The 27,991-nt window shown below is 37.3% G+C and overlaps 5 protein-coding genes and 5 non-coding genes across 11 annotated transcripts; 8 read left to right on the top strand and 2 right to left on the bottom strand.

The window, feature by feature from the left end:
- Positions 1-145: 145 nt before the first annotated feature.
- Positions 146-2,078, bottom strand: LOC106358488 (7-methyl-GTP pyrophosphatase). Of its 2 annotated transcripts, XM_013798305.3 has the most exons (9): positions 1,871-2,078; positions 1,699-1,770; positions 1,530-1,604; positions 1,358-1,441; positions 1,187-1,256; positions 978-1,069; positions 757-798; positions 605-685; positions 146-468 (listed from the first exon to the last, which is right to left on the bottom strand). In XM_013798305.3, the coding sequence occupies exons 1-9, from the start codon at positions 1,982-1,984 to the stop codon at positions 397-399; spliced, it is 702 nt and encodes a 233-aa protein (XP_013653759.1). In that variant the 5' UTR covers positions 1,985-2,078; the 3' UTR covers positions 146-396. The 2 variants fall into 2 exon arrangements, with proteins under 2 accessions (XP_013653759.1, XP_013653758.1); XM_013798304.3 differs by having other exon boundaries at positions 146-685.
- A 4,355-nt stretch (positions 2,079-6,433) lies between these two features.
- On the top strand, positions 6,434-9,188 carry LOC106358490 (BTB/POZ domain-containing protein At5g66560). The gene is made up of 4 exons (XM_013798306.3): positions 6,434-6,756; positions 6,858-6,927; positions 7,014-8,342; positions 8,443-9,188. Exons 1-4 carry the CDS (start codon positions 6,716-6,718, stop codon positions 9,010-9,012), a joined length of 2,010 nt encoding a protein of 669 aa, XP_013653760.1. The 5' UTR covers positions 6,434-6,715; the 3' UTR covers positions 9,013-9,188.
- A 1,328-nt stretch (positions 9,189-10,516) lies between these two features.
- On the top strand, positions 10,517-10,604 carry LOC125576822. Its single transcript, XR_007315246.1, has one exon. It is a non-coding gene; the product is annotated as a small nucleolar RNA SNOR75 (small nucleolar RNA).
- Positions 10,605-10,656: 52 nt separating this feature from the next.
- LOC125576823 lies at positions 10,657-10,744 on the top strand. The gene has a single exon (XR_007315247.1). It is a non-coding gene; the product is annotated as a small nucleolar RNA SNOR75 (small nucleolar RNA).
- A 66-nt stretch (positions 10,745-10,810) lies between these two features.
- On the top strand, positions 10,811-10,882 carry LOC125576789. The gene has a single exon (XR_007315215.1). It is a non-coding gene; the product is annotated as a small nucleolar RNA Z105 (small nucleolar RNA).
- A 95-nt stretch (positions 10,883-10,977) lies between these two features.
- On the top strand, positions 10,978-11,047 carry LOC125576787. Its single transcript, XR_007315213.1, has one exon. It is a non-coding gene; the product is annotated as a small nucleolar RNA Z105 (small nucleolar RNA).
- Positions 11,048-11,882: 835 nt separating this feature from the next.
- Positions 11,883-11,956, top strand: TRNAI-AAU. Its single transcript has one exon. It is a non-coding gene; the product is annotated as a tRNA-Ile (tRNA).
- A 135-nt stretch (positions 11,957-12,091) lies between these two features.
- Positions 12,092-13,707, top strand: LOC106355366 (oxygen-evolving enhancer protein 1-1, chloroplastic). The gene is made up of 3 exons (XM_022688874.2): positions 12,092-12,474; positions 12,788-13,081; positions 13,172-13,707. The coding sequence occupies exons 1-3, from the start codon at positions 12,100-12,102 to the stop codon at positions 13,631-13,633; spliced, it is 1,131 nt and encodes a 376-aa protein (XP_022544595.2). The 5' UTR covers positions 12,092-12,099; the 3' UTR covers positions 13,634-13,707.
- Positions 13,708-18,420: 4,713 nt separating this feature from the next.
- On the top strand, positions 18,421-19,649 carry LOC106356552. The gene has a single exon (XM_013796291.3). It carries the CDS (start codon positions 19,082-19,084, stop codon positions 19,502-19,504), a length of 423 nt encoding a protein of 140 aa, XP_013651745.2. The 5' UTR covers positions 18,421-19,081; the 3' UTR covers positions 19,505-19,649.
- A 2,467-nt stretch (positions 19,650-22,116) lies between these two features.
- LOC106358492 lies at positions 22,117-26,677 on the bottom strand. The gene is made up of 11 exons (XM_013798310.3): positions 26,405-26,677; positions 25,394-25,671; positions 24,908-24,992; positions 24,428-24,508; positions 24,228-24,353; positions 23,372-24,147; positions 23,183-23,282; positions 23,040-23,099; positions 22,854-22,940; positions 22,645-22,770; positions 22,117-22,548 (listed from the first exon to the last, which is right to left on the bottom strand). The coding sequence occupies exons 2-11, from the start codon at positions 25,465-25,467 to the stop codon at positions 22,243-22,245; spliced, it is 1,821 nt and encodes a 606-aa protein (XP_013653764.1). The 5' UTR covers positions 25,468-25,671; positions 26,405-26,677; the 3' UTR covers positions 22,117-22,242.
- Positions 26,678-27,991: the final 1,314 nt, after the last annotated feature.

Raw genomic sequence — 27,991 nt, 5'->3', positions numbered from 1 at the left:
AAATTAAATAAAATGCATCAAAGGGGAATCGAAAACAAGTTATTTGTCTAGAGAACATGGGGTCAACCACTAGGATACAACGAATTGTTGTTGTATATCGCATAGTTTAATATTTATACACATTTTAATATAATAAAAACACAAATTTTGAATAAAATTTCGAATATTTTTGGATATATAAATATTTTCAGATATTTTTAGGTCTTTTTTAAATCGAATCCGAATCGAACCCGACCCGAAACCAAACTGAAACCAAACCGATAAATTCTAGTTACCCGAATGGGTCTAACTATCTAAGACCCGATCCGACCTGGATCCGGCACGATCCGAACCGACCCGGAACCGAGAATTTAAAATTACTTTATCGGGTCCTAAACTCTTAGACTCGAGATTGAGCTACAACACATCGGTGATGAATTTTTCAGTGAGTTCTTTAGGAAGTCCCATGACAGTATCAACTCCTCCCACCTTAGAACATTACAACGTAAAACGATTTTAGAGATGTTTACCATAATGTTTCTGAACATGTATCCAATATGGTGGAAATAAAACATAACAGAAAACATGGATTTTTTTTTATTATTATGGAGATAGGAGGGCGAACCACGGTATCAATAAAGGGAGAAATGAGGGGATGCTCAAGGGTTAAACCTCCAGCAACCTTGAAAGTTATGGAATCATCAATCTGAAGATTGAGAACAGAAAGTTAGAGACTGATTTGATAGCAAGAAAAGAAGAATCGAGTGAGGGTTTTACAAGATCGTCAATGACTTTTGCTGGTATCTCACGGAAATAAACCTACGTCACCAAAAAAACTATTAAATTCCAACCCGCAAGAAATAGTTTTTTATAAAACAAGGAATATCAATTATGTGTTCACAATTTGGTTAATGAAAGTTGATGTTGAGCCAAAAAAAAACAAGGAATATTAATTGAAAGAGAAGAGAAGGGGATATGTGGTGAGTGTTGTAGAGTACCTCAGCTTTGTCCCATCCAGCTCTTTGAACACCAGTTTTCAAGTTGCTTACAATAACAGATCCAACAACGCCTCCGTGTGACCCGGAATAGCCTGTATTGGTTTGTTTCACACAAAACAAAAAATGCTTAAATCACATCATATCTTTCATTACAGAACAACATTAACAGCTGAAGTTGCACCCAAAAACAACAAAAAAAAAGGAAGGACCCTTGATAAATTGGCGAGCTTCTTCTTTGGAGGTTGGTTTTTCTCGGATAACACCTTTATACACAACTACCTAAGAAGATACTCCCATTAACACATCAGCTCAACAATAATCACAAGAGAAGAAAATCTAATAGTAAAAAAAAAACTTTTTTAAAAATAAATAAGCAATACAGTGTCAGCAGTAATCAATAAGGTTGGTAGAGGATCTTGTGCAAACTGGCTTTGACCTCCCAATTTGGATATTATCTCATCTGCCTAGACCCCAATTCCAAAAAAAAAAGATATTTTTTTCTCAAAACCAGCAAGTGAGGAAAATATTGGAGACCATAAATTAGAGGATTACCTTGGCTTGAGCAAGAGCGACAACCAAGTCTTGAGGATTGTCTCTCCTGATAGCTTTCTCGTCAATGTCTGCAGTCTTTCAACCCCATACATATTCCCAAATCCAATTATTACAGTCACTTGAAAACTAAACACTAACTTAATATCAAACCCAATAAAAGAAGCATTACCACTATAGTGAAATCATATCCCATTTCACCCAATATCTTTTTTCTCGCCATCGACTGAGATCCCAAAATCAGCTGTTTTCTCGTCGTGTTCATAAGAAAGAATCATATATATATATAATTTAGCATTCTGATCGAGAATCGAAAGTAATCTATACGAGAAAAGCAAAGAGACCTTGAATCCTCTCTCCACCACCATCCTCGTCTCCTCCTCCTCTTTGTGGAAGAGTGAGGGAGGATATAATAATACGATAAATAAAATTACACAAATCAAATGTTTCAGGACCATCTCTAAATTTTTTTTTCTACTATTTCAACTCTCTTTCTCTTTATATACTTTTCTCTAAAATATCTGCAACTCTAATGGTCAGTGTAAGACCAATGGACAGTTTCTTTAGAAGGGGTATTTAACTACTTTAACATTATTAGAGCATCTTTATCCATAGAAACACTAATGAGTTTCTAAATGATTATTTAATTATATAAATGTAGTTAGTGGAGTTAAGAAATCTAATTAAGAAACTGTTCGATTTTGTGCTTTCAATGGTAGTTTCTTAATTAAGAGTTCTTAAAAAAAAATCACCAATTTTTTTTAAGATGAAATTTATTTATTAAATAAAACATATTAAAAGATATGTCACCAAAACTTACTAATTTAAAACTTATGAAGTACAAAAAAAAAAGCAACATAATCTCGGTCTGCAGAAAATATTGCTTCACTTGCAAGCACCATACACCAACACACGCGTAAATATGATACCAAAACCACTGTAAAGAATCGATCTTTAACCTCTTGAACACAGACTAGAATAAAATTGTTTTACCTCAACAACGAATTTGAATCCACAAGCTACATTAGCATTGCTACTAACAACAATCACAATGTAGACATTGCTGATTCGCATGTATACGAAGGAGCAGCCACCAATCTGACGCACAGGACAGTTCCCTAGCTCCTTGGTTTGTATTATATGTGTTCTAAATGCATCCACCATGTTTCCCCTAACGATCAAATCAAATTCAGAGAACAGCTCAAATTCTCTGCAGCCGCAACACCCTCAACCACGAATAGAAGCCTCGTTGAAGAATCAAGACATAAAAAATAATTAATTAACATATACAATTAACGGCAACAACTCAATATACAAAGCTCGTAACTTGATGCTCAATCATAACTTATGAAATATACATTTTTCAGTAACTAATTAAGCTTCCAACAAGACTAAAGCATGAATCTTTACCTCGTGATTGGCCTTCACGATCCACATAAACGCAACGATCCACTAAACAAACACACCTACAACGAACAAAACAGCACAAAGATAAATCGAAGTTACCCTGGATTAGATTGAGGGCTCGCCGGGAAGCAATCAGAGAAGAACAACGGTCGCCGATTCTGGTTCTCGAGAAGACGTGAGTTTAGGGACTGAAGATGGAGAAGGAGAGTGGAGATCGAGTTAGAGTAGAGAGAATCGCAAGAGAAGAAGGCGATGAGATTGATGGCATCGATCGTTACGGATCAATCGATGTGGTCCTGCGGAGATCACGAAGCGGAGAAACGAAGAAGAACAAAGAAAATAATGGGAGGAAGATAAATTAAAATGCAAAAAGAAACCCTTTTGCTCCCAAGCTGACACGTGCATTCAGAAACCCTTTTAAAACGGTTCCGAAAATTACACATAGAGGATCGGTTACAACCCTTTAATTACTTTTTGATTTATTTAAATGGGCCATTATCTTTAAAAACCCATTACAGAAACTGGGATAATGGTGCTCTTAGTTGTAAAATAATTGAATTAACTCTTGAATTTTAATCACAAAAAGAAAATAGTGTAATTATATAGTTACACATAGGAAGGGAATATGACATAATTTATTGTTGGGATTCTTGTGAATGTACTTTTCTCTTGTCTCTCCACTCCTTTTAATTTTTTGATTTTTTAATTTTGTTTAATCTTTAAATTTTGTCTTACATACTAGTATCGTACTACCGTTAAGGGTGTCCTAAGACCAGTCCTAAGACCATCTCCAACCCACTTCTATTTTTATCTCTATATTTTCTTCTAAAATAGAGAAACTCTATTATAGAGGTGGATTTGCTCTAATGTATGTCTCTATAATAGAGTTATTTTATTTATAGAGTAAAATATAGAAATTTGCTATTCTTATCTCTGAATATAGAATTAAAAATTAGGATTCCTCTATATTTTTCTCTAAAATAAAAAAACTCTATTATAGAGGCATACATTGGAGTAAATCTATCTCTATAATAGAGATCTCTTCTTTATAGGAAAATATAAAGATATATATTAGAGATGCTCTAATAGTAGTATTGTTTTTTTTTTTGTGCGACGATAGTAGTAGTAGTATGGTTCGACGTTATTTTACATTCCTTTTGGCCAGTCTGGATCGTATCCAATCACAAAATGGCATGTGTTACAAAGAGCCATAGTTTGTAATTCTCAAATAATGTATTTAGTAGGTAGGCCATTCTGTAAAGTCATACCAATATTGGGACTATATTTCAAGTTAGCAAAGATACTGGGATATATAAATGGACGTACTAGAAATGGGGAGCATATTGTAAATATTCAAACAAGATGGGCCTGTTTGTTTGTATCAAACATTATCATGTACAGTATTTAGTGAGTCCTACAACTAATGGGCCTAATTTGTAAATTATGAAAGCTAAGTGGGCTAAAAATAAAGCCCGGATGAGAGAACATGTGTTGGACTACGGTGAGTTTTTTGTTTTTGACTTAAACTGGTTTTCATCAATGATGGAGTTTTTCTTTTTTTTTTTTTTGGAGATTTATTTAGATATTACAATTATGAGAAAGATTACAAAGACGATTCGATTACCGACAATACTACCTGCCTTATGAGGATCTACGCCTAACTGCCTCATTTGAGCCGTCCTATGAAGATCACGTCTGACCGGATTTACTTGCACCATGTTGAGAAACTCTTGTAAGCCTTTCTTCCGTAATCGCATAATTGTTGAATAAATCGCTTGCTCCGGGAATTGAAACCTGGATTTCCTGTGCAATCTGCAAGAAATTGCATAGTCTGGGATTTGAACCCCAGACCTGGGTGTAGAAGCCTTTAAACCATAACCACTAGGCTACGGTGCTTCCACGAATGATGGAGTTTTTCTATGCCGGAACTTTGAACTTTCAGGATTAGTTTCCTTAATTTCGTTCAACTTTTATGGATCCAAGGACATTTAAAGGCTATACGGAGTATTCTACGTATAGTCCAAAAGAAAATCCAAGAATGCGGCCTCTAAAGAAGGGAACCTCTTTGCGCCCATATACTACTTTTAGATCCTGACATTAATCTGTGCCTCTCTTTTTTTATTGTCGACTAATTTGTGCCTCTTTTGGAGGTTTTTTCTTTATTCTCTTGTCACTGCCTCTCTTTTTCTGTATGTACATGTGGTCAAAGATTTTGTTGACCGTTTGTTAATTATAATTATGTGAGCAGAGCTAATGATGATCGATAGACACTCTCTCGCAAAATAAAAAACTGATATTTGAATAACATTGGCAATGGCATAGAGAATGGTTGTGAGGATCAACGGAGATGTGGACTTATCTTTAACGGTGCGAAGGTGTGCATGGACGAGACGATGTGTGAGGTGCGTATGAAACCATCATTTCGTCTTCTAAACTTTTTTCCATCAGATGATTATTTCTCCTAACACGTGAGATCACAAATAAAGGAAGTGAGAAAATCATTGAGTGACTTTCTAGTTTTTCTGGGGTAAAGTCTACTCTTACTTTGATTGCTTCTTTTATTTTTTTCTTGTGCCACGTACAATGACTCGATGAAGTTGAAGAAACTGCATCCATGCGGAAAGGACCATGAATACACATATTCACATGTTAGTAAAAACTGTACTATAGCCATTACATATATTACCATTTGAGCTTGCTCTGTAAATAATTAGTAAGAAGATGGAAACAGGAATAGCCTCTAAGTTACCTAAGGTATATGTTTTACATTTTGAGTAAACGACCCAACAATAGAATCATAAACCTCAGTAAAAAAAACTTGTACGTACTCCTAGGAGTTGTAACTTGTAAGATAGTAAATGAACATGTAGCGTTTAACAATATGAAAGAGATATGTCTGCATCAATAAATTCAAACAAGGGGTCTACAAACAAATATAATAAACATGAGCACCGTAATGTTTGTTTCCACATTCAAATTTTCAAAAGGTCGATATAGTTTTTATTGTTTGGTTGGCTGGTTTAAAACTGTGGATGGATGAACAATGCATTGAAAGCTGCACATACCTTTTCTTTTTCTCTCCTCCTTTACATCTGTAAATTTTGCAATAAATATAATTTTTGCTATGAAAATATCATAACAAAAGAAAACAATTAATGTCCCCCTTGCATTCCACATGGGATTCCTAAACGTCAAAAACCCCATTTTTCAGAATTAGGTGAAACATTATTTTCATATTAACTAGTAGTAATATATAAAAGAACCGTCCATATATATGTCTGCCACTTAATTTGTTTAAGTAAACAACTTTGGTCCTTGATTTCTTTTTTTTAACAATTCACTTAAACTATAAAATATCAATGGAGAGCATTTCAAAATAAGTAAGAAAAAACACTGGAAAGCATAAAATGGCAGCGTTTGTAGTTTAATTAGAATACATGATTAACAAATGAGTGGGATTTTGCTTGTCCCAAAGCGAAATTTATCTGAAAATGTGTCGTCTTGAGAGAGTAGTTGAGATTCTTGCTGTTCTCCAACTAAAAGATTAATTTATAAAAAGAACAAATTAAAGGGGAGGAAAGATGGATCAAAAACGAGATCCCCTTTTTCGATATACGAATAATTGTTTTTTTAATCAGTCTCTTTCTCATCATTTAGGATTCCAATTCCTTCCTCTTTCCTCCCTCTTTTTCTCTCCACATTCTCCTTAGAAAGAGAGAGGTTTTGGTTTCTTCTGTGAGTGTTTTTTTCAGAGCTTTCTTCACCAGTGTGGTCTACAAACAATGGCGTCGTCAGAGAAGTCTACCTCCAAGGGTCAAGCATGGTGATGAGAGCTAACACTGCTTTCAATTAATTACGATAATGTTCGTTGTAATGCAGAAATTTATCCTTTTTTAACATATTGTTTTCTTCTTGTTGATGAAGGTTCTGCACGACTGGATTACCTAGCGACATTGAAATCGAAGTTGATGATATGACATTTCACCTCCATAAGGTGTGTCCATAAACACCTCAGATTCTATCTTTCATTTTCTTAGTTTTTAAATTATTTTTCCTCAATTTTTTTGTTGTGTCCTCCAGTTTCCTCTCATGTCAAAGAGCAGGAAACTTCACAGGTTGATTACAGAGCAAGAGACGAGATCATTTTCTTCATTAAATCCCCAAACCTCCACGGCGCTAACTGTAGTAGTAGCAGAGAGTGATAAGAAGGGAAAAGGCCATGAAATCGAGGATGAAGAAAAAGAAGAAGAAGAAAACGAGCAGGAGACTGAAGAAAATAGCTTTCCACACATAAAGCTCGAAGACTTTCCCGGGAGCTCAGAGAGCTTCGAGATGGTGGCAAAGTTCTGCTACGGCGTCAAGATCGACCTCTCCGCCTCCTCTGCCGTTCCCCTTCGCTGCGCGGCCGAGCATCTCGAAATGACTGAAGAGTATTCACCAGATAACCTTATTTCAAAAACGGAGAGGTTTCTTTCGCATTCCGTCTACAAGAGCTTGCGAGAATCCATCAAGGCTCTCCAAGCTTGCGAGTCAGTCTCGCCTTTAGCGGAATCGCTTGGTGTAACGGAACAGTGCGTAGAGTCCATCGTCTCCAGAGCTTCCTCAGCCGATCCTTCACTCTTCGGTTGGCCCGTAAACGACGGCGGCGGGGGCCCTGATCTGTCGCTTATTCCCGGTGGCGCGTCGTCGAAGTCTGCAAAGAAACAGAATAGGGATAATACGAATACGGAGCTATGGTTTGAAGATCTGGCGCAGCTGAGCCTTCCCATCTTCAGAACGGTGATCCTCTCAATGAGATCGGAAGATCTGAGCTCAGACGTCATTGAGAGCTGTTTGATTAGTTACGCCAAAAAGCATATTCCAGGAATCTTGAGATCTAACCGTAAACCGTCATCATCATCTTCAACCGCAGCTTCGGAGAACGAACAGAGAGAGATACTCGAGACGATAACCTCTAATCTTCCCTTAGATAAGAGCTCCATCTCCGCAACCACGAGGTTCCTCTTCGGGCTACTACGAACGGCCATCATCCTCAACGCGTCGGAGACTTGCCGCGATCTACTGGAGAGAAAGATCGGATCGCAGCTGGAGCGAGCCTCGCTCGACGATTTGCTCGTCCCTAGCTATTCGTACCTCAACGAGACGCTATACGACGTCGATTTGGTGGAGAGGATCCTTAGCCACTTTCTCGACTCCTTGGAGGAACGATCGAGCACCGCGCTAGTCGAGGCTGACGGACGGTCTCCGTCGCTGATGCTAGTCGGGAAACTGATCGACGGATTCCTCGCGGAGATCGCGTCGGACGCCAATCTCAAATCGGAAAAGTTCTACAACCTAGCGATCTCGCTCCCGGATCAAGCTCGGCTCTACGACGATGGACTCTACAGAGCTGTCGACGTATATCTCAAGGTAATCTTATTGGAGAGTTGGTTAACAACCGGTTATCATCAAACCGGATAATTGGATCTGACTTGTTTTTAAATTTTTCTTTTAAATTATCAAATACAAGGCGCATCCATGGGTAACGGAAGAAGAGAAGGAGAAGATATGCGGCGTAATGGACTGTCAAAAACTCACGTTAGAAGCGTGCACACACGCCGCGCAGAACGAGCGGCTTCCACTGCGAACCGTCGTACAAGTCCTCTTCTTCGAGCAGTTACAGCTCCGCCACGCGATCGCAGGTACCTTACTCGCGGCTCAATCGCCGTCTCCGTCTCAGTCAACGGAGCCGAGACCGTCAGCGACAAGGAATCTAACGATAGCGGAGGTGGTTAACGGCAACGAAACGAGGGGAGAAGAGGAGGTGGACGCTGGGAAATGGAAGAAGACGGTGAGAGAGAATCAGGTGCTTCGATTGGATATGGATACGATGAGGACGCGCGTTCACCGGTTAGAGAGAGAGTGCTCGAACATGAAGAAAGTGATCGCCAAGATCGATAAAGTAGGTTCGCCGGCGACGACGGTTACAGATCGGCCGAGAAGTTGGTCAATCACGAAAAAGTTCGGATGCAAATTCAAGACGCAGGTCTGCGATTCGCAAGAGGCAACAGTGGTGGATCATAGATCCCGACGAGTTTGATCGATGAATCTCTAGTACAGAATCAGGAAAGCATATCGTGATGATGATGTTGATTCGTGGATTGTTTTTTTTTTAAATTTAATCCGTGTAGATGTCTTGCTATGTTCTATACGAATGTGAAACGTTTTGAGTTTGGTTTTGTATAACCAAAATAAACGTATCTGAATTAGCATATCCACAATAAACGTAAAGCCCAAAGCCCACTGACAATTAGTGTTTTACAAAAGTGTTATTTAACGCATTGGATTATGCCTTCAAATATGATATTCAAGCAGATTAACACATGTTTTTTGGTCCAACTCAGATTAAGACACGTTATAATATCATAATCTGGGCCACTTTCTGAAGTATTAGAAACTGGGCCATAACCATTGATTATTTTTGAGGAGCTGTCGGTGAGAAGTGGGAATTGTGTCATTTTTAATTAGGGGTGGCAAAAAAACTGAACCAACCGAACCAAAACCGATTTAAACCGAACCAAAATCTATTTCAAACCATTCGGTTGAAGATTTCTCCAACCCGAATGGTTAGGTTCGAAACCGATATGTTTTTGTAATTATTTATATTAAAAATATTAGTAATACCAATATACTTAAATTCTAATATTAAACCACATATTTTTCCTTTTTTATTCATTAACATATTTTTTCTAAGTACTACGTAATCATCAAAATATTTGATTTAAAATATTTCATTCATTGCAGGCTTTTTAATTTAATGATATAAGAGACATTAATAATGATATTGTTTATTTTACTTTCGTTAACTTTCATTTGTTTTAATTCTTACATATATTTTTTGTGATTTCTTAAAAGTTTTTCTTTTAGTTTTATATTGAATATATTTCACATAGTTTATGTTTACATAATTTATGTTGTAAAACATAATTTCTCTTACAAAAATTAAACTAAGAAGAATCTAATTAAACCGATCAAAAAAACAAACCGAACCGAATACAAATCGAACTGAAGATAAATCGATCCGAATACAAACCGAACTGAATACAAAACACAAACCGAACTAAACTAACTATGGTTTACTTCAATTAGAAAAATACTAGAACCAAACTAACCAAACCGAACCGAACTCGAACCGAACATAGAAAATAACTGAAGTGCCCGTTTGTTGCTCAAAAAAAAATAAAAAAGGCTCCCGTTTCACGTATATACACACATCGAATGTTGCGCCGTTTTGGCGTAAGTAAAGCGGGAAAGAACACTACTCGCTGTTCAGAGTTGATAGTAAGACTTCATGTCGTTTTATGGAGCATGCTACCTAAAACCCTAATCCTATTTCCGTTCAGCTATAAATAAGCTGGCTACCGTCTGAATTCAAAAATTCAAGTATATGATTTCATCGTAAAGATAGCTCTTTCGTCCTTTCTTTGTTATTCTAAGCAGTAATGCTGTTGCGGTAAATATTTTTTTAGATAGGCATTCTGTTCGTTGTTCAAATCGGTTTTAAGTAAATTATTTGATTCTTACTTTGGTAAATTAAAAAAAATTCTCAGTGATGAAGAAACAATAGATGACGAGTCCGATGAATCTATTCATAAAAATCATGTGGACAATCGAGGCATTTGTCTGAGAGGATGACTTTTCTTTTTCCTGTTAGTAATTTGAGACGAACAAGTAAATATGGGTTTCCCGGTGATGACCAACACAATAGATGACGAGTCCGATCAATCCATTCTTTAAATCATGGGGACAATCGAGGCATTTGTCTGAGAGGAATCCTGTTTTTATTCTGTTTATGTTAGTTTTGTTCTACACTAAAATTTTGATGAGAAGAAGAAAGAAAGGCATGATGAGGATTGTTTATTGTCATCTGATTCATTATATGATGAATCAAAACCTCCTACTCATTCTGAGTGCCTATTTGTTTCTACTACTTTATGCTCCTTAATTTTTAGATATATATAGGCGACTGTATTAGTTGAAAGTATTACATGGAAGAAGAAGAAGAAAGGCATGATGAGGATTGTTTATTGTCATCTGATTCCTAATGATGAATCAAAACCTCCTACTCATTCTGAGTGCAATTTGTTTCTACTAGTTTATGCTCCTTTAGATATATAGGCTACTGTATTAGTTTTTATTCAGTCATTCGGTTCTGATTCGTATAGATGCTCTCGAGTCAAATTAAGCCTGCATGACCAAATCGACTTTTCTTTAGCGTTACCGAAGCTTTTCAACAATGACAAAGTAACGTTACCCAATCTGTCAACAAGAATAGCAATTAAAGCACTTTGTACAACTTGCCAAACTAATCCAGTTTCTAATATCAAATGTATCTAGTAAAATTTAAAGATTTTCAATATTTTGGGGATATATCAATTATTGAACTACAAACAAACATCTGCATCAAAACTTAAAAAATTTAGGTATATATATTTAAGAAGAGAAACGCATAGAAGAAGTCTTAGTTGATTAAAAAAGAAGTCTTAATGCATAACGTCACTTTTAAACATTTTTTCATTGGCATTAAAAAGTAAGCCTCAAACAAACGAGGAGACATAAAGCTCTAAGCATACCTCACCAGAAATGATCATTTAGGGATAAGGCCATAAGAGCATCTGTATTGGAAGACCCTTAAAGCATCCCTTAGGGGAAGGGGGTGGAAACCGAGGAAGAAAGAGAAGGGAAAAGCCCTTAATTAAGGGCTGTCCCTTACTCTTCTATGACCAAAAAAAAAAAAAAAAAAAAAAAAACAGAACAAGGGACTTTCTCTCTCTCTCTCCTAATCCCACCAATACAGATGCTCTAAGTGCACTGCTAGTAAAAGTTGAAAACATTGGAGTTCAATGCTTTCAAAGAAAAAAAAAACGATTTATCGATGAAGAAAACTTTACGATTTGTATCATTAAAAAAGGCCCATTAGCTCAGTTGGTTAGAGCGTCGTGCTAATAACGCGAAGGTCGCAGTTTCGAAACCTGTATGGGCCAATAATTTAAAGATTCTTTTTCAATATTAGTCGGATGTCATATTTATACATGTCAGCATCCCTGGGTGAGGCAGTAGTATCCATTTATCCACTTAATATTCGGACACGTGGAAATAAGAGAAACCAGTCAGACAGAACAAACCAATGAAAATCATCGCCTTATCCCAATCTTATCTCTCTACTACGATTATTACTCTTTTAATCTTTACTTTGCTCTGCCTCGGATCAGGAAAAACAAAAAAAAAACTAGAACTATCTGAGAGACACTCTGTGGCCATGGCAGCCTCTCTCCAATCCGCCGCCACATTCCTCCAGTCCGCAAAAATCTCCACCGCTCCTTCTCGCGGCAGTGCTCACCTCCGTTCGACTCAGACCGTCGGCAAATCGTTCGGCCTAGAGACTTCTTCTGCACGCCTCACTTGTTCCTTCCAATCTGACATCAAGGACTTCGCCGGAAAATGCTCCGACGCTGTTAAAATCGCCGGATTCGCTCTTGCAACCTCTGCTCTCGTCGTCTCGGTAACTTTCTTTCATCACCTATTCATAGATAAAATTTATTACAAATAGATTGAGAAGGAAACAGAATGATATTAACTAAATACACATACAATAAAATAAGAGTTTTGTATGTGATAAAATGATTATGGCTTCGTTACTATGATAAAGTGACTAAAACAATTCGTGTAGATGCAATCACTAGTAACTAACAACTTGTAAATGCTCACACTGTCACACACCTAATTTGATAGTGGAAATGATTTTAACAATTTTAAGATTTTATTGCAAGGAGTTTGGTGAACTGAAGTTGTATCTTTGTGTGGTGTAATGAAAGGGAGCAAGTGCAGAGGGAGCTCCGAAGAGACTCACTTATGACGAGATACAGAGCAAGACATACATGGAAGTCAAAGGAACCGGAACTGCCAACCAGTGTCCAACTATTGACGGTGGCTCTGAGACTTTCTCCTTCAAGCCAGGTAAGTACGCTGGCAAGAAGTTCTGCTTCGAGCCTACTTCCTTCACCGTCAAAGCCGAGAGTGTTAGCAAGAACGCACCTCCTGAGTTCCAGAACACCAAGCTCATGACCCGTCTCACCTACACTCTTGACGAAATCGAAGGCCCCTTCGAGGTTTTTTATTTTGCTTCCACCGCAAGAAACAGACTTCTTTTGGGTTAGGTTTAGGGTTTGTGATTCATAGATTCTCTTTTTTTTTATCAGGTTTCTTCAGACGGAAGCGTGAACTTCAAGGAAGAAGACGGAATCGACTACGCTGCAGTCACTGTTCAGCTTCCAGGAGGCGAGCGTGTGCCGTTCCTCTTCACAGTCAAGCAGCTTGACGCCTCGGGCAAACCAGACAACTTCACTGGCAAATTCTTGGTCCCGTCGTACCGTGGCTCGTCCTTCTTGGACCCAAAGGGTCGTGGTGGATCCACAGGATATGACAACGCCGTTGCATTGCCAGCTGGAGGCAGAGGAGACGAAGAGGAGCTTTCGAAGGAGAACGTGAAGAACACGGCAGCTTCGGTGGGTGAGATCACTCTGAAAGTGACCAAGAGCAAACCTGAGACAGGAGAAGTGATCGGAGTGTTCGAGAGTCTTCAGCCGTCGGATACTGACTTGGGTGCCAAGGTACCAAAGGATGTGAAGATCCAAGGGGTGTGGTATGGACAACTTGAGTGATCATGTTATTATATCAAAACATTTTCTTCTGTTAAATTGTATTTGATGATAATGAGAACATCTTTTCATGTTTCCTTCGTTTCCCTCTTATAAAATAAAAATGCACATGCCAAATACCAACTTTGATCTTTTGGTCTATTGATAAAGAAATAATATGTGTAGCTGATCTGTTGTGTATACATAGAATGGTTGGGCCTCAAAACATGCTATCAGTCCTAAACATGATGGGCTTTGCGAATTAGAAGTTTTACATTAAAATCACTTCGATAATCGAGGAATATACAAATGACTGAAATAGTTGGTTTGTGTAGTTGATATTTGTATGAAACTAGTTAAATAGACTGGCGAGCAGCAAGTGGAAATAGTATTAAGTAATTTAGTATAATCACCTTGCTCCTTATGGACCTTACCCTGTAGTATAATGTGCATGGGTGTAAAATATTAAAACAAAACAGTGTTTTTAACTTATAAATAAAACATATTGGTCTGTGCTTGTTCTTAAATCTCGTGACATGAAAAAACACAAACAATTACATTGGCGTGGGACAGCACATAACAATGCAGATCACAAGTCAGATGATCTTTCTTATGTTTTAAACCTCTGGAATTAGTATATATTAATGAAATTATTTAAGAGAAAAAGACTAGGATAGCACCAAATCAAGTTTTTGTTCCCAAAGTAGCACTCAAGGCTCAAAGTCACAAAAATAGGTTTCATTAAAGAGGTAAATATACACTTATACCCCTTGGGTTAATTAATCCAAACCTTAGGGTTTAGAGTTAAGGGGTGGGGTTTTGGAATTAGGGTTTAAAATTTTATAAAAAATAAATACTAAAATAAAAAATAAAAATTTTAAAAACTGTTTTAAAAAGTATTTTTAAATTATAAAAAGAAAATTTGAAAAAAAAAAATAAAAAAAAAATTTCGAAAAAAAAATTTCAAAATTTTTTTTATAAAATTTCGAATCTGAAAACATATAATCTTTAATTTTTTTAATTTTTAATTTTTTAATTTTTTTTATTTTTGTTTATTTATTTAATTTTAAATCAAGGGTATTAGGGATATTTTACCCTTTAATGAATGTCATTTTTGTGACTTTCTCCTTCTAGTGCTATTTTTGAGACATAAACTTCAAAAGGTGCTATTATTGACAATTGCCCATTATTTAATTTTCTTGTTTAATTTTATCTTACAGAGATCAGATTCGTAGAGAAGTATAGTACAAATCTTTGCATTCACTCGCCAAAGAAGTTCTCAAGATACTCTTACAGTACATTCTATAAGCGTGCGTGTCATCTAATCACATGTTCTATATCTAAAATCATTCTGCTCTGAGGCATGTTACTTGGTAAGTTTCATCTTAAGGATAATCGACTAATCCACAAAAACAACATTAAGGCAGTAGCACATATATAGTATATGCCCCGCCCCGCCCCCCCCCCCCCCCCCCCCCCCCCCCCGCCCCATTTTTAAAATCACAATACTAAAAGGGGAATATGCTGAGCAATTAGGCTATCCACATCAGCAATTATATTCAACCAATCACAACATTTCATTTTCTTTTTGGGTTTTATTTGTTTGTATTTGGGCTTTGTTTTCACTTAACTTACAAACCTAAAACTAAGACCCAAACCTAAATCTATGACGTGAGATGTCGAGGCTCAATCCTCTGCCACTTCGTCTTCTCTAAACCTTATTGGTTTGTAAGGTTGACACAAGACAATGCCTCCCATCCTGTTCGTCTTCTCCAAATCTTAACCAATCAGCGAACCGAAGGAGGGAAGGTTTGTTACCGTGAAGGCCTAAGAACACGTCGCAGCATCTCACCCTGTTGTAAGAGACCGAGACTGAAGATGTCTGAGTGTAGGAAGACGATTCATGCCCTCCTCTTGGGAATCATGGGATCACGCTACTCGAAGGCTCGAGATTCTGAAACACGAGGTCAGAGCTGGAGGTGAGGGGATCGAAGCTGTCGCATTGTGGATCGGAGCGAGTTGATTCGGAGTGGTCTTGGGGTTTGAGAGATCTTGGGGAGAAAAAGGGAGATTGGTTAGCTGAGAAGAAAGCTGCTGAGGAAGATGAAGACATGTTTTCCCCATAAATGCTGCTGCTGCCCTATCAATCCATCGAAGCTAATCTAATCTAAAAAGGAAACAAAAAAGGACAAAGTCAAGATTTGGACAGAACAAGGAAAGTTAACAGCTTATGTGCGTAGGTTTGGTAAGAACTGAACATTACACGGTGATGATTTCTTCCACAGTATATACCATAAAAGCTCTCTACTTTCTATTTTTGAGTGAATAGTTTCAGAAAATACAACACTTTCTCAAAAGCAATAAGAAAAAGAAAATGATGATTCTTTTTATTAAGGGAAATAATTGATTTTGAGGACGTCGTAGATCTAAGCAGAAAGGGAAATAATATAATCATTTTTAATGAAAATGAAAGTTTTGTTTTCTTATTTCTTATTCTTACAGATGGATTTAGATCTGAGAACTTACATAGCTAGGCGTCTTGAATAAGAAACCATCAAAGAAGATTATTTGAGCTCTTTGTGTTCAAGAATCGATCAAAGCTCAGGTACTTCAGAAGAATGATGAATCCAACAGAATGACTAGAGTTTGAATGAGAGTCCACCTGAAGAAGGAAGAAGAAGAAGAAGCCAGCTCGAATAAAACGATGTGTGTGAAGTCTTTTAAGAGAGTGTATCAATCAATGAGAGAGGAGTTGAAAGTGAGAGAAGGAAATGAGAGAGAGAGAGAATAAAGAAGTAGAAGAAGAAGAATTAAAACACTAGAAAAGCTTTCAAAGAGTTGTAGTCGAATGCATAGCCATTTACAGATAGACTTTGAAAAGGACTTTCTTTTTATTTTATTTTCTTTAAACAAAAACAGGGGAGACAGAAACTGAGATATGTCTTAAATGGAATATTCAAAAGAAAAAAAATCGAATTGGTCAAAATAAATAATTTCATTTTTATATTATATAATAAATATATATTATTTAGTGATAATAAAAATATAGTTATTCATCTATCACATATATCTATGCAAATATGTGAATCGTGATGAATGGTTCGACTGTGGCTTTAAAAATTTTAGTTGTAGATGTTTAACTGTAGATAAATCGGTTGTAGCTGTAAAGTTGTTACTGTAGACTTTTTCTGCAGAGACTTTTGATGTAGTTAAATTTGTTGTAGCTGTAAGCTGTAGGTTGTAGATATTTTAAAATAAAATATATGAAATATGCGTTGTATATATAAAATTATTATTTTATATATCAATTAAAATAATTTATATTAATATTTTTTTAATAAATTATCAGAATTTATTGTAATTTAAAATGTGATATGTAAATAATATTTATATTATTCAAATATCTTAATAATTTAAAAACACTCAAATTCAAAATTAACATATTTATAAAAGTTTTTATTATGATTATATAATTTATTTGATATTATAGATTTTTTTTTTATTTACAGATTCTACAGCTTATAAAAAGAAGATGTAGGGTTTTTGTCTAAAATACATAAGAAAAAGTTTTGCTTTATTTTTTTTTGATGTAGCTTTAAAAATAAAGGTAAAGCATGATTGGTAAAACTAAATAAAAACTTGATGTAGACTTTAATTTTTAAAAGTAAAGCTACAACATGATTGTTAAAATTTAGTGATTTAAAAATAAATAAAGTTAAAGTAGGGAGATAAAACCCAACCAATAACTCATGTTCACATAATGATTTTCATAAAGAAAATTTTAAAAATATATTTATGTTACGTAGTATTATTTTATATTCTTTAAATAATATAATATAATATTATACATTATTTTTTAGAATTGAGAAATACATATAATATCTTATCTGCGCGTAGCGCGGCTAAAAAATCTAGTATAAATAAAAAATCATATATGTATTTGTTGGGTTTTAAATAAGAGTTAATTGTTGACAAAAAGAGGTTAATTGGGACAAATATAATTCATATTCTTTAAAAAAAAAAACAAATATAATTCAAATTGGGACATAAGTAGAATTGTATTATTGTCCAGTTTGACCTCATGTAATAACTATTGTTGGCCTTACATACGAAAGCATGTCACACCACCGTGGGAGATTAGTATCCACTAGATCTGACGAACCACTCTTTTATAATACGTTAAATGGCTGGGTATTTGGACAAGTTCTCTAGGTATGTAAAAACAATCAAAAGATACATCCGCCAAAATATCAAAATTCCTAAACAAAAGATAGACACATTTTCTGATTTGATTTCGGTGGAGACATGGGTGATTTCAGCCTCACACAAACATTGTGCGAGTAAGGTTGAGCTATTTTATATTCAGAAAGTAAATAGAGTGGTAGGGCAATCCGATATTTTACCTTTTGTTTTTTTTTTATATTCGGAAGAGTTTCCTGACCTCTATTTTGTGGATCCAGACTAGCCACGTGACAGATTTAAGCCTTTGGCGACCGCTTTGGATCAGGCCACGTGTTGGTTTCTTCGGGCCAAAGAACCCATGTGAAAACCTGGTGGCCAATGCGAATCGAATCCGGAACTGTACGTGCAACCACAAGCCGTATACCACCAGACTAACTCATCCTATTCCTTTTGTTTTTGAACCATTATATAGCCAATGAATTGATTATAGTCGATACAGATCCATTTTAATTGATATATATATATATAGATAAACAAAAAGCAAGAAGTCCACTTTAACCTAGAAAGAAAGACTCTTCAGCAAATCGTTCAAAGCAAAAGCCAAAAGCATTGAAGTATACATACATAACACAAAACAAGATAAACAATTATATACAGCTTTTTGCATGCCGTCCAACATAAGAACATAGCACTAGGCACTCGATAATTTTGGGAACGTTCTCATTAATGCCACATTCATGCAAAATAAAAAGCAGTCAAGCTAGGTGACTCTTGTATCTACTAAAAGGGTCCAACAGAATCTAACGGGCCCAGAACACTGATGGGGTCCACTCTCACATGGTAGTCAGGCAGTCCCTAGTCTTAACGTGAGAGATCTAATCTTAACCCACCCACCGGAGACGCGAAACTTCCCCGGCTAACTCAATCTCGTCTGCTTTGCCGGTCATGCTGCTCCTTCCTCTCTCATCTTGGCCACGTTAATCTCTCCTTCTTTCCCGAAATACCCTCCACTCGAGGGTCCGTTCTGTAAAATCATTTGGCAAACAATAAATAAAACCAAACGTGAGCTGTCATGTTCCATTGTGATTACTACAAGACAAATCTGACGTGGACTCAAAGATTCTCGAGGCTAGTTGTCTTCCTCTTCCTCGCTATTCATATATAAAAACTCGTCCCAAGGTCGTCTCTTTCACAAATACAACATCAAACTATCCTATCTTCTCTTACAAAACCTCAAACTCGAGAGTCAACTAATAGAGTTGTTGTTTTTTCGAAAGACGTAAACAAAAAATGGGAGCGTGCGTTTCACGTGAAAGTATGAGGGGAGATTCGGCGAAGCTGATACTGCTCGACGGGACTTTACAAGAGTTCTCAACTCCGGTCAAAGTCTGGCAGATCTTGCAGAAATACCCGTCGAGTTTTGTCTGCAACTCAGACGAAATGGACTTCGACGACGCCGTTTCAGCCGTCTCCGGCGACGAGGAGCTACGATCTGGACAGCTTTACTTCGTTTTACCGCTGACGTGGCTCAATCATCCGCTAAGGGCGGAGGAAATGGCAGCTTTGGCTGTTAAAGCGAGCTCGGCGCTGACCAAGAGCGGGGGAGTCGGTTGGGTTGCCGGCGACCGCGATAACTCGAAAAACATCGTCGGAGTGAAGACAAACGTACGTGGCGGAAGGTTTACGAGGAACTTAAGCACGATCGCCGAGTAGGGTCAAATTAGTCTTTTGAAAGACGTATAAAGTTGTAATTAGAGACGTTTGACTTTTTTCTTTTTACGGAGAAAAAAAAAACAAATTTGCCATTAGATTTTGAGAAATGGTATATTAATCCAGTGTGATGTGATTCCAATCTTCATACAGTGCAGTGCAATGTTCCCGTAGGTTTAATTGTTTTTCTCACACATAAATGTCCGTCTTAATGAATCTCTAAAAAGTTGTTTTTTTTTTTTTTTTGATCAAACCTTACTCTTATAAAAGTTACTCTCCATAAATGGAGAAAGTGTGCATACACGAAGACAAAGCCATCCATGGCAAACAACAAACAGCTATTACAAGGAAGCAAATGCAACATAGAAAGATAGGGGCATACAAAGCACTTAAACAACTAATGATGTCGAGAAGTCCTCTAATCTCAGCGACCATCGAGCTGTAAAGTAAGATGAAGCCTTGGAAATTAGTGACCACGGGCAGTGATATAAATCCCAACATTGAAGCAGCAACAAGTGCACAATCAACAATCTTCAACATGGCTACAAAGCCTTTGATTAGTACTTCAGTGTTAGAAGTATCTCTAATCTTCAACAATACATTCCCTACACCAAAACCACATAAAGTAGATGATGAAATTGGGAGAAGAACAAATTCCATAAAAGCAGAAACCGGACAGTAAACGACCCGATTCACATGATGAATGGATATGTGAGGCATCAATCCATTAAGCTGCCACTGAGCACATAAGGACTTGAATACCACAGAAATAGAACTGCATACTGCAGTAAAGGGACTGCATACTGCAGTAAAGGGGCGCACCAAAGCGAAAAACAGAGATAGATCAACGGAGAGTTCAAGATACCAAACCAATGATATCAACTCATCACCTAATATTAAGTTTAAAAATCTCTGAGATAACACCTGGATTAATGGAAGAGGAAGAGAGACGGAGATGGAGTTGGGGATGGGGATCGAGCAACCCATTGTTTAATCAACAACCACAATGACAAGCATAATGAACGGGAGAGGCGGATATATGAAATCTCTGGGTGAGAAACGGTGAAGACTCCAATCAACGCACCAGTAAAGGAACACACTGCATACTGCAGGAGACAAGCACTTTGAGACAAAACTTGTGTCATCAACACACACCAGAGAAATAACACCATTACTGAACACAGGCACCAGATTCAGCATAAGGGATTTCAAATTAGGAGTTTTTGAGACCAGTTGAGAAGAGGCTGTGTCGGACATCAGAAGAAGCACGAGATTGAACGGTACGTCAGGAGGGTCTGGTGGTTTTGGCGGAGAGCGAGCTTCAGGTAGCACAGGGGGATACGTACACGGTGGCGGATCAGGGGGATGATGGACTTGGAGTTTCGACGGAGGAGACGCAGGGCAGGGTCGAGACAGATGAGATGCAGGGCGGAGTCGAGACGGAAGAGACGGATTGCGGAGTCGAATCAGAGGAGTCGGAGGGTGGAGTCGGGACTCCGAGTCGGAGGGCGGAGTGGAAACAAAGGACACGGAGGGCGGAGTCGAGACAGACGGAGGAGACGGAGTGCGGAGTCGAGACAGACGGAGGAGACGGAGTGCGGAGTCGAGCCGGAGGGCGGAGTTGCGACTGAAAAGACGAAATCACCAAAGGAGCCATGAGAAGGTTGAGCTGATTCTTACGAGATTTAGAATGGAGCGACAAGACGGACGAGCACAGACGGTGGCTTCAAGATAGGAGATCTTCTTCTGCTCCATACATAGCTTAGATGAAAAAACAAGGAGAAAAAGATTCAAATTTTGAATCTAGATCTAAAATCTGCAGAGAGAATTCTCTCTCTACATTTCCTCTCTCTCTCTAAAAAGTTGTTTATAACCAGCAAATCAGCTTGTGATTATAGCTAGATTCTGGTCCAATGTACTCGACCAAACCAAGCACTGTTGTATCTAAAATAATTTTGAAAACTAAGGCGCTTTGCATTAAGATAAGGAAGGATTTAACGTTTTGACAGATATGTTCTGATGGAAGTTGTGGTCCATTTTACTTCCCTTTCGTGCTGCATTTATGACTGGACTATACGCTATTGAACATTGAAATTTTCAATTTCTTTGTTGAGACTTGTATGCAAAGAGAAAGAGTTAGTTCGGTGATTTGGATGTACAAGTGACTTGATCATGAAAGCATAGCTACCAGTATGTGAAGTAATTTCAAAAGTCTTAAGTATCAGATTTTTTGTTTCGGTTAGACATAGAACGAGCAAACATTTACTGAAGTTTACTAGTATGAGTTTGACTAAACTGGAATATGTGAGGCGAAGAAGGCAGGATCCATTGGCCCTAATCAGCATTAATGGGCCTTTAAAACAAACAAAAGAAATTAAATAAGGCGTTGAAGCTTAGGATTCGAATATCAACAAAGAATTTAGTGGGCCGTAAACCACACGTGCGGGGTCTATAAACACGTCGTGTGGTGTGAGACTCAAAGGAGCTTGGCAGTGCTCATGTGCCAAAGCCATATTAGAAGAAAAACATGTACTTACAAGAAAAATTAACTGGCTATGATAACAATAATACTAATGAGTTTCCTATCCTTTCCTTCGTGCTAAGTAACTGTGAAGAAACAAGAAGATCCAATCATCCAGACGAAACAGAACATTATTATGATTAAAAGATGGGGACAATCATAGACAACGATCTTTTATATATACACACTGACACACATTTATATGAATGAATAATTTGTTTCATTTGGCAGCTTCTCTAAAAATAAGATATCTGAATGTAAAGCTGTGAGGGATCCAGTCAATGGCCTTGCGTGATTTACCACTACCAGATTGACACCTCTTAAAACATTTTCTCGAAGATTCCGGTATACTCCGGTTAACCATCTCCCTCAAACCCGCCGAACATAAACCGGACTCTTTCGCAAACGTCTCCACAAGCTTTGGCAGTTGAACTTTCTGATTGCGTAAGCCTAGGTTCATTCTTATGTAGTCTTCTTTCGACGTTTCTAGCTCTTGCTGGATCTTCTTCGGTGTATATACACGAACCTGTATCAAAACAAAAACAATAGGCTTCAGCTCTTTTAATTGGCGTTTGATTAATTAAAAGTTGTTTCAATGATTCTCTTAGTGATAAAAAAATACCGGGGGATCGGAGTGGCTGCCTGAAGCAAGTGCAAAATGTAGGAGAGGTTCTGGATGATCGATTGCGAAAGCTAATCTTTCATCTCCTGCTTTGAACTTCTTTGAAGCAAATAGCAATCTAATCCACTAAAAGAGAATGAAAAGAAAACGCCTTTTAATACTCTAGGTTTGTGCTTTGAAGCTTAACATTTAAACTCTCTCAAACTTACCTGTCCAGGATGAGACATTTTGCAACCAAGAATTGAGCTTTGTATTGCTTCCGCGCTAACCGTGTGTCCACCAACGTTATATGCAGCCTTTTGAAAATGCGAAAAAAACACCACAAATTACAAGACAGAGGGAAAGGAAAGGATGGTTCATGAATGCGTCTTTCTCTGTGCAAGAGATGTTGTTACCTTGAGTAGCAGAAGCACTCTCTTCACATTGTTCTGTGGAATCCCATATGCTAAATAGGCCTATACAGAGATTGATATAAATTGCCATAAAGAGTCTTAAGAGACAAAACTGACACTTGATTATTTGAAGAAAAGGAGTTTACATGCATCACAAGTGCATTGTGCACATTTATCCAGAACGCCAGCTTCTCCTCATGCTTCAACTTACTTGGATCGACTTCCTCTAACCTACTGATAAGCGACCTGCGAGAGTTTAAACATGCCAAGATGCTAAAAATTCACATACAAATATACAATCAAATTCTACCCTCATCAATCTCAAAGCGACTCACTTGAAGTTTTGAAGAAGATCTTCGACCTCACTGGCCTTTTTGGTGTCTCTGTAAATGCAAAGCACTTCAACCATGTTGCTGTAAGGTCCACTGAAGTCCTCCTTTTCTCCTTGTGCATTGAAAGAGTGGTCTAAACGTACATCGAACGAGGAGGAGTTGTTGTTTCCTAATCCAGGGCTCGATGTATCGTATTGATCGGAGGGCGAGAAAGCACTCCTTGATGATAAAGACGAGTTTGGCGATGAAAGTCCTTCATGTAGTAGTACAGAAGGTGCTGGCTCTGCGAGCTTGCAGTATATCTCTGACATACACTTGACCATCCCTTCAGACAACTTGTTGGGCGTCTCTGGAACATGATCTGAGATTCGAGTGCCGAGATGTTCAGCTAGACTGATTAGATTCTCTCCCTTCTGCGCATACAGCGGCTGGGAGTGGCAAGAGCGGGTGGCTTTACTCCAAGACTCTTCTGGAGATGCTTTTCTACTCTCAAATGATGAACGCTGCGAGTGGCTACGGTGAAAACTTGACTCCATTTGGGTTTCCTTTGGTTGATTTTGATCGTCATCATCAAGCAGGGGATCATCTTCTTCAGAAAAGCCTAAACGCCTTCTAGGGGTTGTCGCAGGAGGAGGCTTCGGCTTCTCCTTCTCTTGATTTGGGGATACAGTAGAGATTTGCTGGTCAAAGGCTTTTCGATATAATGAAAGAAGATATTGTTCCAAATGTATAACTTCCATCTCCAGAACAGCAATGTCTTTGATCAAATTAATAGCTTGCTGAAGAAGAAAGGAATAACGTATCTTTAGACTTGCACAGAGCTCGTTTCCAAAAAGATAGATACAGTTAAGTGACTGACCTTGGGCATAGGAATGTCGTTTGATTCAGACAACATATACGAAGAAGCTGTTGGATAACCTAATGCCTTTTCAAATGCACAACGAACCTTAAACTGATCTTGTAGTCTTGTCTCGAGCTGGTCAATCTGTGATTCCAACCAACCACAGGAATAAGGACATGATTATTACCAAGTAAAAACAAAGCGTACAACACATTTACCTCTTGCTTCAATGAAGTTTCGGTGATTGAGTGATACTGATTAGGCTTGTCTTTGGCTGATTCATTTGAACGACCCATGTCCTAATAAACCAAGTCAGACAAATTCCATAAAACGATAACCTGTCTCAGAATAGGTTTTATAAAGAAACAGCTTGGGACTCTCTAATTTAGAGAGTTTAATTTCTAACAACTTAATACCAGAAAGGGAATTCGTTTTTTTTTTAAGTACAAGACAAGTAAGAAGGATACAAAGAAGAATAGCGAAGCATTTGTGTAAAGGCAGGCTTTCACAAAAAAGACGCAAAAAGGAAAAAAAAAGCAGCTTGGGGTAGAAAGAGAGAGAGAAAAAGATGCTTATTAGTCAAAAGAAACATAAAGATAAATCCAACAAGGCAAGAATCATGTCTCAGCGTCTTAGGCTGTTCTTTAACAAATACCAATACACTTTAAAAGAATGGGAAAGAAAGTGATTGTACTCACCAGCTTGATGCGTTGAGAGGCTTCAAAAGAAGTATTCGAAGAAGGTTGATCTCCCTCAGCTCTTTTCTTTTCTGGAAAGCTGGCACTGTGCATAAAGATACTCAAGAGATTTTATTTAACCTTTTGGAAACAGGTTGCATGAATAAAAACCCAATACTAAAATACAGAGTTGCTATTCTTTTACCACCACATACACATTTAACAAGAATGTCTTTTAAATCCATCAAGTATCAGAATAAAGTTTTCATTAATTCTCCATCCATTACACTAGCAAATTTAAAAGTTTTAACAGACGCATTATCTTGTTCAGGGCAACAAAAAAAACTTTAATTTATCTGCATGATCCATAAATCTCAGATTTTCAGTTTATTGTGTGACCCATCGCAGCAGCAAGGGATTCAATTAACAGACAAATAGAGGGACACGTTTAGAGCAATCTACAAAGTAGTAGTTGTTAAATAACGAACAATAGAGTGGACAGCTTACCTTTTTGAACGCTTGTGGCTTTGAACCATCCTCAAATCCAACATTCTACTACCTCCACCAACTCCAAATCCCATTTGTTTTTTTTTAAATTACCACAAAGTAGCTTTCTCCTTATCAGTTCCCAGGAGATGGAGAAACCAAAAGAGTTACAGGAAATGCTTCAAGAGATCGAAGCAGTAACCGCATGGCCTATTAAAAAACTCCAGCTTTAACTTTTAAGCGGAGATAGCCTGAAAAGGTGGGGACTTTTGTGGAAAAGCTAAGTGAATCTTCTTCACCTGTAAGACACCAACGGATACTATAAAACAAGCGAAACTTCTATATCCTTTAGCGATAAAGGAGGGAGCTTTTAAACATTAAAAGGGACAAAATAAGCGTGGGTTGGTTTCAACTGAAGAAGAAAAGTTGGGCATGGCTCATGTTTCAGGGAAATGATGGTGAGAAAAGAGAGAGTCGACTCACGTGTCAAAAAAGACAATCACCACTCTCCAGTGTGTACAAGACCCAACCAAATCGGAAAAAAAAAAGAGGGAGCTAGAGATCTACATAGATAGTTAAAAATAGACAAAGTGACAAAAGTGTTTTGCCTTCAAAAGTAAAGTAAAGTTACTGTGGGGATTATTAAGGTAACCAAACTAAATAAACATTATTATATACAATGTACATGTGTATTAAAGTAACACCCAACTTTTGATATGTGTATTTTGATATTTGCCCTATAGACTAGCTGATGATCATATTCAAAATCCATGAGTTTTTTTAACCACTAAAGACTAACTTAATAATGAAAAAGGAATATTAGTTTAACCAATTTGTGGGTTTTTCTTCTTATATTTCTTGGGCTAGTTGGGCAAACAAGTCTGAGTTGTTGACCTTCCCCTCTCTATCTCCTCCACAGTTCCTTCTTGAATCACATGGCCCCATTGGCATGCAATTTACATTCTTTATCTTACTTAACTTTATATCTTAATATTCTAATTAATAATATGAATAGAGTCCAAGAAAAGTTACCAAATGGAAGCAGCGGCTATAACATAGTAGGAGATGGGTTCAGTCAGACATTTCAACGAACACTTAATCTGCCTGCAGAAAAATAAAAACAATATCGCTTTACTGAAAAGCCAAAGGACATGGTCGAATGCATCCAAATAAGGATTATAGTGGGTGGGGGCAGTGCAGCAGCAAGGGCATAAAAATTCCAAATACTATTTCCCTACGAAAAGTATCATATAGCACCAAATGTCTCCCAAACTATGACTACGTGCTATTTATCCCCGAGGAAAAAGTTTGAAACCTATTTCTCCATATATCTTGGTTTTGTCATGGTTTTGTAAAACCAATATAAAATCTTCAATCTCAGATAATAAACCGGACTAAACTAAACCATAATCAAATAAACCCCGACCAAACATAAATCTTGACCAGAAATAAAACCGAACCCAAATCTTCAATTTCAACGCATGAGTCTCTCAAAAAAGTAATTTTGCTCAGTTAATTTCTTAAGTTTTCCATGGAGAAGAAAGTTAGGCGTGAATGTTTATTTGATGTTTCTTCTCAGAATAAGTTCACAGCTATGTTCACTGTCTTAAATTCAAACAAAAACAAAGCTTTAACCAAACAAATAAAGAACACACATCAGCAGAAAGAACAACGAAGCACAACAACAACAACAACAAAATAATTTAGAAAATAAAGCCAAAATTTTCGAGAGTCACACATGAAGTAAGACAGGGAGTTGCTGATTTCAATCTGGGCCAAAACAAAAACAGCCAAGGGCCATCGACATTTGTTATCTCTCTTGATTCCTCCTGATTTCAATATCTAGGTTCAGTTTGAATTTTTTTTTCCTTTTCATGATTTGTGAAATGAGAGAACTTTAATTTGGGGGAAATTTGTTTGTTCGGGTTATAAAATTAGGATTTTTAGTTAAGTTTTGAGTTGTAATTGGATCTTATAATCGGTTAGTCATTGGGTTAAAACGGTTTATGGTTTGCTTAAAAACAGTAAACCAATTTCATTTGAGTTCCATGGGATTTTCGATTGCAATCTTTAGATTCATGTGGAGATAAAGATGAAACTTTATTTTCATGGTGAAATAGATTTCAAATTTTTTTTTCGGAGATAAATAGCATGAGGTCATAGTTTGGGAGACATTTAGTGCTATACGATACTTCTCGTGGGGAAATAGCTCGTCGACCCTCTCAACAGAGTAAAAGAAAGAAGGAAGAAGACAGAAGTGAAAAAAACTGACCTCAAAAGAAATGAAAGTAAAGTGAACATTCACACGTTGGAAGAGTATGATAGCTTTTGTGCTCTTGCTATTTGTCTCTCTCTCTCACTCTTAGTTTTTTTTTTATGGAGACAAGAGACGGGAAAAATTGACAAATGCGGATGTCCGGAAAATTTGTTTGTGTCTGAGAAGTCGGCTTCCTTGTGTCAAAGAATCACACTCTCACACGAGAAAAAATAAAAAGCATTTTTCTTTTTTTGTTAAAAGAAAATTGGGAGGACGTGTGAAGGCATAAGTAAAGTTTGTCTTCCTGCCCTTCTTCTGACTTTAGATTGTCTTCACATTTTCAACTATATTTTTTTTTTCAT

Source organism: Brassica napus, chromosome A7, assembly GCF_020379485.1.
Source record: "Brassica napus cultivar Da-Ae chromosome A7, Da-Ae, whole genome shotgun sequence".
NCBI classification, from domain to species: Eukaryota; Viridiplantae; Streptophyta; class Magnoliopsida; order Brassicales; family Brassicaceae; genus Brassica; species Brassica napus.
The sequence above is the reverse complement of the archived record's forward strand: the minus strand, read 5'-3'. Positions and strand labels throughout refer to the sequence as shown.

Coding starts and splice junctions, on each gene's coding strand:
- LOC106358488 (XM_013798304.3), bottom strand. CDS start 1,984: ATGGTCCTGAAACATTTGATTTGTGTAATTTTATTTATCGTATTATTA. Junction 1,070..1,186: donor AGCTCGCCAATTTATCAAGG/GTCCTTCCTTTT, acceptor AAACCAATACAG/GCTATTCCGGGTCACACGGA. Junction 686..756: donor CAAAAGTCATTGACGATCTT/GTAAAACCCTCA, acceptor CTCAATCTTCAG/ATTGATGATTCCATAACTTT.
- LOC106358490 (XM_013798306.3), top strand. CDS start 6,716: ATGGCGTCGTCAGAGAAGTCTACCTCCAAGGGTCAAGCATG. Junction 6,928..7,013: donor TGACATTTCACCTCCATAAG/GTGTGTCCATAA, acceptor TGTGTCCTCCAG/TTTCCTCTCATGTCAAAGAG. Junction 8,343..8,442: donor CTGTCGACGTATATCTCAAG/GTAATCTTATTG, acceptor ATCAAATACAAG/GCGCATCCATGGGTAACGGA.
- LOC106355366 (XM_022688874.2), top strand. CDS start 12,100: ATGAAAATCATCGCCTTATCCCAATCTTATCTCTCTACTACGATTATT. Junction 12,475..12,787: donor CCTCTGCTCTCGTCGTCTCG/GTAACTTTCTTT, acceptor GTGTAATGAAAG/GGAGCAAGTGCAGAGGGAGC. Junction 13,082..13,171: donor AAATCGAAGGCCCCTTCGAG/GTTTTTTATTTT, acceptor TTTTTTTATCAG/GTTTCTTCAGACGGAAGCGT.
- LOC106356552 (XM_013796291.3), top strand. CDS start 19,082: ATGGGAGCGTGCGTTTCACGTGAAAGTATGAGGGGAGATTCGGCGAAG.
- LOC106358492 (XM_013798310.3), bottom strand. CDS start 25,467: ATGGGATTTGGAGTTGGTGGAGGTAGTAGAATGTTGGATTTGAGGATG. Junction 24,148..24,227: donor ACGACATTCCTATGCCCAAG/GTCAGTCACTTA, acceptor TTTCTTCTTCAG/CAAGCTATTAATTTGATCAA. Junction 22,941..23,039: donor GAGTGCTTCTGCTACTCAAG/GTAACAACATCT, acceptor CATTTTCAAAAG/GCTGCATATAACGTTGGTGG.